Raw genomic sequence first — 7,127 nt, forward strand, 5'->3', positions numbered from 1 at the left:
AAACGTCGCCGTGGTTTGACTTGACCTGCAGCTGCGTGTACGTCGAGGTCAACTGCGCCATCCGAGGCATTCCTGGAGCTACCATCGACGAGTTCATCGAACCGACCATCATTGGGACGTCGCTGTTCACACTGAACGTTCGGCGGTGCGACCTGCCCCACGGCATTGCCATCGCCGCCCTCCAACCCTTCCACTCGCTCTTTGGTGTGTTCTTGTACATGACCAACCTCTCGGTTTGGCCAGCCGACCCGACGGGCCTGTCGTGGCCACCAACGTTGGCCGCTTTACACGTTCGCGGCAGCCGTTTGCATGAAATCCCCGACGCGTTCTCCGTCTTGCCTCCACACATTGTGTCCTTTCGACTTGAAGGAGGCAACATCTCGACGATTCCAGAGGCAGTCTTTCAAGCGTGGACGAACGTGTCATCGCTGTCGCTCTCGAATCTCCAGCTCACGCGACTGCCAGTGTCGATTTCGAATTTTCACGAATTGGTGTCGTTGGAAATCCGGGGGAATTGGGTCACGACCGTCCCGTGGGTCGCCCGCGATGTGGCCAACCTGCCCATGCTGCAATCGATAGACTTGAGTGCCAACGCGCTGGACCATGTGCCGGTGGATCTCGTTCATCCGAATGTCCGCCTCGAGCTGAGTTCGAATCCCATCGCGGCCGTGCCAACGACGTTGAGTGTACAATACTTGGTGACACGCCAAATCATTTTGGACGATACGCCGTTCTGTGCTTCGACGGGGGCCACGTACTGCAGCCCCAAATGTGCTCGACAATGCGAAACCAAACTCCTCGGCGATTATCGGTGCGATGCCGTGTGCTATTCCCAGGCATGCAGCTGGGACCATGGGGATTGCGCCACGTTTGGGTTCCCAGAGGCGGTGTGACCCCGCGGGCAGGCCAGCAACCTTGACCACGGCCATCGCCAACACACAAACGGATGCAACTTTCCTGGTTTTCGCTGCGGTCTCGCCGTCAAGAAGTGAGCACCGTCCAGAACGAGGACAGCCAGACTTTTCGTAGGCCGAGGAATGCACCAAGCTCTGCCGATACCACGAGGACGCTACCATGTTGGAACGTTCGGCATGTGTCGGTGGCATGCCACGTTGTGGATTGCTGTCCGTGCTGATTCGACTCTCCTGGCTAATGTGACTCTAAATATGGTTGGACGAATGGAAGATGTCGAAGTGCTCTCTCCCACAGAAATGTGGCAGATTTTGTTCTGGTGCCCATCTTGCTGAAGCGGGAACGCCCCCACGCTCGTCTGGAGATTGTACTTGCGCAACTTTGATCCACAGCACTTTGCGCCTTTCGTCGTTACTACAACTGGTCTCGCATAGTTTTCCAATGCTTGCCTTGGCTCCAGCCACCTAGCTGACGTCTGCCTTCTCGTGCTGCGGCATGCGTCGACGTGATGCACTCGAAGGAAGGTGTTGAAGTTCGGTGCTATCCGGCCAAGCCGGTTACAAACTTGGAACCCTGCGTCACTGATTGACATTTCACATGTGTGCATTGCATCTTGCCATGGTCGTCAGCAGTATCATGAAGAGCGTGTTGGAACACTCGTCACTGCTTGCATATGAGTTGAAGAGGGCATTGAAGTCAAAGGATAGCTTAACACTCTTAACTCACTTTTCGATTTGCCTCCTTGGATCAAAGTCGCTTGCACACGCTTGCCGCTGCCCTTCCTCGACCGCCCTATCGAAACAAGATCGCTCAACAGCTTCTGAGCCCAACTACAACGCACTAACAAGGAGGAATACCATGATGGCCATGTCGACGTCCATCAAGCTCAACGAGCACAACTTTCGCGACTGGAAGACCTACTTCCACGGCAGTCTCATGGCCAAGGGTATGTACGATCAACTTTCCGCGTCGCCCCACTCGACGCCGTCGCTCGAAGACCAGAAGGCGTTCGGCATTCACATCGAGACGCTCGACCCTAGTCAATACCGTTATATTCAACACGCGACGCACGTGCGTACCGCGTACGAGGCATTAGTCATCCAACACGAGCCAACTTCGAAGATCGATCGAATCCAAGTTGCTATGGAATGGGCCAAGCTCAGTTGGGACATGCGCCAGGAAACCTTACCAGATTTCATCCATCGCTTCCAAACGCTCGTCGAACGACTTCACGACGTCCGCGCGTCTGAGTCTGAGTCCAATCAAGTGGTGAAGCTCCTCGCCTTAATGCCGTGGGATTTCCGCCACATCGTCGACCGTTTGCCCCACCTTCCGGAGTCCGAACAGACCTTGACGAAAACATAGATCGCTCTCGAGGCCGAATGGAAGGCCGCCGTCCGCAACGGCGCCATCAAGTTGCCACGCGGGCACTCCAACGATGATCGCGCCCTGCTTGCAGAAGGAGGACGTGGCAGTCGCGGCGGCGGTGCTCGAGGACGAGGCCATGGCCGAGGATCCAATCGCGATCGCAAACTGTCGGGCAACCAAGACGGAGCCAAAGCTGGCAACTGCCACTACTGTGGCAAAGACGGCCACTGGCAAAGCGAGTGCCGCAAGAAGGCACGCGACGCAGGGCAACCGACCAAGAATAGCGGCCCAAGCTCCAAGGACGACCAGTCCAACACGGCTAACGTCTTCATGTTCGCCGTAGAAGACATGGACATGTCATCGCTCTCCTCCAACAACGGCGATGAGGACATGCAATACAACATCGAAAACGTACACGAAGTCCTGGGTGAACTGGGGGAACCGATGGAGATCAATGATCCCACTTGGAGCGCGCATACCCGTCTACGACCTGCAATCACCCTCGACGGAGGGCGCTACGAATGCACGTTCACGTCCCGCACTGAACTCGAAACCAAATCTGAAGGCGATGAATCCATGGTTGCCCATGACGAAGGGAGCAACCCCATCGCCCACCGCATCATTGTTGATTCCGGCGCCTCGGCTCACATGACCGGCGCCGCCAAGCACTTGTACGACCGCGAGAAGTGCCATCGCCAAGTCGTAGTTGCGAACGGCGGCGTCACCGTCGCTACAACATTGGGCAAACTCAACATCACCACGCCCAACAAGACTGTGCTCACCTTGACCGACGTACTGCTGGTCGACGGTATGACAACTACGCTGTTGTCTATCCCGGCACTCATGCGCACCAACGATCGTATCACGGTGGAATTCCACCGCTCAACATGCACGATCCTACACTCACGTAAGCCGGTCGCTCACGCTACAATGGGTCAAGACCAGCGACTGTACCTGCTGGACGGCGTTTTCACCCTTGATCACGCCTGTCACGCGATTGCTGACGCCACCACGCTCTGGCACCATCGCATCGGACACCTCCCGACACAAGCGCTCCGCGTCTGCGCACAGGCTGGTCTCGGCCTACCATCTCAACTCGCCGACATGGCACGACCGTGCATGGACTGCCCACGCGCCAAGATGCATCGCGTCACCGCCCCTAAGCAAAGCACGCGTGAGTTCATGCCAGGCGAATGCTGGCACTCGGACACAAAAGGACCGCTTCCCACTGCGTCCGTCGGCGGTTGCCGCTACTACACCGTTTACGTCGACGAGGGATCTGGCTTCAAGATCGTGCATTTTGTACACTCGACGGGGGCAGCCATCCAAACAGCGAACTTGCAAACGGTCATCGCGTTCTCGGAACGACAGACCGGGCGCAAGGTCAAAGTGTTCCGCTCGCTCAGATGGGGGCCCCGAGTACTCGTCGCACGACCTCGACACTCTGCTCCAGTCTAAAGGCATCAAGCATGAGTTGTCGTCCGCCGGAGAACCATGGCAGAACGGTGTGGCCTAACGTGCGCACCGTACCTTGATGGAGATGGCTCTCGCCATGCTCACTCACGCCAACCTCCCCGGCCGATGGTGGGCCGAAGCAGTCGACACCGCCGCGTTCATCAGCAACCGTGTCCTACACTCCACTCGGGCAAGCCAACCGCCAATCACGTTGTTCAACGGTCACATACCGACATTGTCCAACATGCGCGTGTTCGGTTGTAAGTGCTTTAAGCTCGTGTCCTATCCCGACCGCCGCAACAAACTCGCTCCTAAAGCAACACTGTGCATCATGATAGGTTACACGGAAAACATGAAGGCATACAAACTCTTTGACGTGGAAAACAACAAGATGACACACGGCGTTCATGTTACCTTTATGGAAACTGAATTCTTCGACGAACCCACTCTACCGAACTCTTTTGACCACGACGACGACGACGATGACGGTGAGCCTGCTACCATCGCTACACACTTCCGTTCCATCACCGGTCGCGCCGCCGCGACTGCACCAACGGCTATCGTAACGGCCGTCGGAAAATTCCGCCAGGTCATTGACAATGCTGTCGATGCCATTCTCCCACCGCACGCACCTACACCCGCACCAGCTTCAATTGCAACACGCCGCGACAGCTTGAATCCGCCCGCCACCGCGCCAACACGACGACATGCGCCACCTACGCGACAACAATACGCGCCAGCAACCGACAACCCACAACGCAAGGCACCTACCCCCGGCTCGCCGCGTCCGTCGCAAACTCTCTCGCACTTCCGACCAGTTCCGTTGTCACAGCTCCGTCAACAACGTCAACAGTCCGCGTCGTTCCGCACATCGCCACACTCGCCACAACCGTATCGCTCGAAACTACAACGCATCCGCGACCAAAGCGCTTGCACCGGCCGCTCGCTTAGCCAAACCATCGCAGACATGAGCGCTCTCACCCCTCCAAGCACGCCAACTCGCACCATGTCGTTCGACCGCGTTGCACCTTCAGTCCCCCGCCGCTCGGAACGCCAACACAAGCCAAACCCACGCTATGCATCGCTTGCCTTAACCTTCCAAAACCCCGACCTTGACCCCAACCTTGCCGCCGCCGCCATGGACCTGAACCTAGAAGGCTACCAACATGACGATTTCATGCGAGAATCAATCTCGACCTACCGCATCGACGGCGTTGAATACGCATGCGCTGCCGCCCAACTCCACCCAGTTCCCAACAGCCACCGCGAAGTCATGTCGTCACCCAATTGGCAACATTGGAAGGACGCTGAAAATGCCGAAGTGAAGCAACTGCTCGCGTTGAAGTGCTGGACCGTCCAAACACCACCGCCAGGACGCAAGATCATCGGCGGACGCTGGACATACGCACGCAAGACCGATGCAGAAGGCAACGTTGTCCGCTGGAAGGCTCGATGGGTCCTCAAGGGGTTCTCACAAACGGCAGGAGTCGATTACGACGAGTCCTCGTCCAACGTCATCAAGATGACGTCGCTTCGAGCAATTTGCGCCGTTGCCACCTCTCGTCGCATGGTCATCGAACAGGCTGATGCAATCAACGCCTACATTCAAGCAACACTCAGCAAACCAATATGGGCCGTCGAGCCCGAAGGTCACGAAACTCACCGTGGAAAAGCTGCGCTAGTCACCATGGCACTGTATGGTCTGAACCAAAGCGGTTTCGAGTTCGAGAAGCACTGCAAGAAGCAGATCGCCGACCTTGGATGGAAGCAAAGCGCCAACGACCCCTGCGTCTTCACCCACGGCCAAGGCGACGACATGGAGTTTCTCGGCACATATGTCGATGACTTCATTGTCGCGGCCCCGACGCAGGCCAAGATGGACGAAACCATGGCCGCGCTCGCATCCAAGATCGAAATCAAGCGACAAAGCCCGTTCCACTACATGTTGGGCATCCGCGTTAGCCGAAATGACAGAGGACCAATTCTCACCATGTCCCAAGACGCGTACACTGCAAAGGTACTGGAGCGCTTCGGCATGACGAACTGCCACCCCGTCGCGACGCCGGAAGTCGCCGGTCAAGAAGACCTATGGCATGACGAAGATCAACCAAGTGTCGATCAAGGGGAGTACCGAGCCATCATCGGGTCGCTGGTATACCTGATGGTCTGCACCCGTCCCGACATTGCTCACGCTGTCCAACGTCTGTCCTGTCATCTTCACGCCCCTCGTGCACCTCACCTCGTCGGTGCCAAGCGAGTTCTACGATACCTGTCAGGGACTCAAGCATGGGGGATCAAATTCGGTTCAGGGGAGCCTACCTTGAGTGGATACTGCGACGCGAGTTGGGCAACTCGACCGGACCGCCGCTCAACAACAGGCTTCTTGTGGTCGTTTCTCGGTGGCATCTTGATGTGGAAGAGCATTCGCCAGCGCATCACCGCCCTATCCAGCTGTGAGGCAGAGTACATCGCTGCTGCTGAAGCCGCCCGCGAGTCAACCTGGCTGCGCGGTCTGATGGCTGACCTCGGCGTCACCGCCGACAACTTGACCCTCAACTGCGACAACATGTCCGCGATCGCGACATCCAAGTCCACGGGGATCAACGAACGAAGCACATTGACGTCCGCCACCACTACCTCCGCCAACTGGTCCAAAGCGGGGCCCTATCGCTCAAGTTCGTCCCCACGGCCTCCATGTTGGCCGACGCGTTGACAAAATGCGCTACGAAATTCTCCATCGAGCATTTTCGAAAGTGGACAATGACAAACTGCCAGACGACGAGCATTCCGCCCACCTCGTCGCAGCCGAAACCTGTCAAGAAAAATGGTCAAAGTCAGCAGGTTTAGGGGAGTGTTGAAGTTTGGTGCTATCCGGCCAAGCCGGTTACGAACTTGGAACCCTGCGTCACTGATTGACATTTCACACGTGTGCATTGCATCTTGCCATGGTCGTCAGCAGCATCATGAAGAGCGTGTTGGAACACTTGTCGCTGCTTGCATATGAGTTGAAGAGGGCATTGAAGTCAAAGGATAGCTTAACACTCTTAAGTCACATTTCGATTTGCCTCCTTGGATCAAAGTCGCTTACACACGCTTGCCGCTGCCCTTCCTCGACCGCCCTATTGAAACAAGATCGCTCAACAGAAGGACCAGTTTCCTGAACCACTGATAACATACGAGATTGTTCAGGTCAGTTAAGGAAGCGCTGACATTGTGTCGCGGTGTGTTTTACCGACACGACTTCTACGGGATACCGAAGATCCGTAGAGTGCGTGTCGGAAAGATGGTCATAGGCGACTACAGCTGAAGCAGCTTCCGATCGGGTTCAGCATCGGTGAGTAGGGGCCAAGGCGCAGCAGCGTCATGTCATCGTGTTGGACAACGCGACTTTC

General features: G+C 56.6%; 2 protein-coding genes across 2 annotated transcripts; one reads left to right on the forward strand and one right to left on the reverse strand.

Annotated features, from left to right (window-relative positions):
* Nucleotides 1-218: 218 nt before the first annotated feature.
* Nucleotides 219-893, forward strand: H310_15118 (hypothetical protein; the record flags this gene model as incomplete). Its single annotated transcript, XM_008883095.1, has 1 exon — nt 219-893. The coding sequence occupies one exon, from the start codon at nt 219-221 to the stop codon at nt 891-893; it is 675 nt and encodes a 224-aa protein (XP_008881317.1).
* Nucleotides 894-3,546: 2,653 nt separating this feature from the next.
* Nucleotides 3,547-4,770, reverse strand: H310_15119 (hypothetical protein; the record flags this gene model as incomplete). Its single annotated transcript, XM_008883096.1, has 5 exons — nt 4,717-4,770; nt 4,150-4,664; nt 3,966-4,046; nt 3,811-3,910; nt 3,547-3,734 (listed from the first exon to the last, which is right to left on the reverse strand). Coding segments are annotated over exons 3-5 (294 nt in total), but the record flags the coding sequence as incomplete, so codon positions are not given.
* Nucleotides 4,771-7,127: the final 2,357 nt, after the last annotated feature.

This window comes from Aphanomyces invadans, assembly GCF_000520115.1.
Source record: "Aphanomyces invadans strain NJM9701 unplaced genomic scaffold supercont1.181, whole genome shotgun sequence".
NCBI lineage: Eukaryota > Oomycota > Saprolegniomycetes > Saprolegniales > Verrucalvaceae > Aphanomyces > Aphanomyces invadans.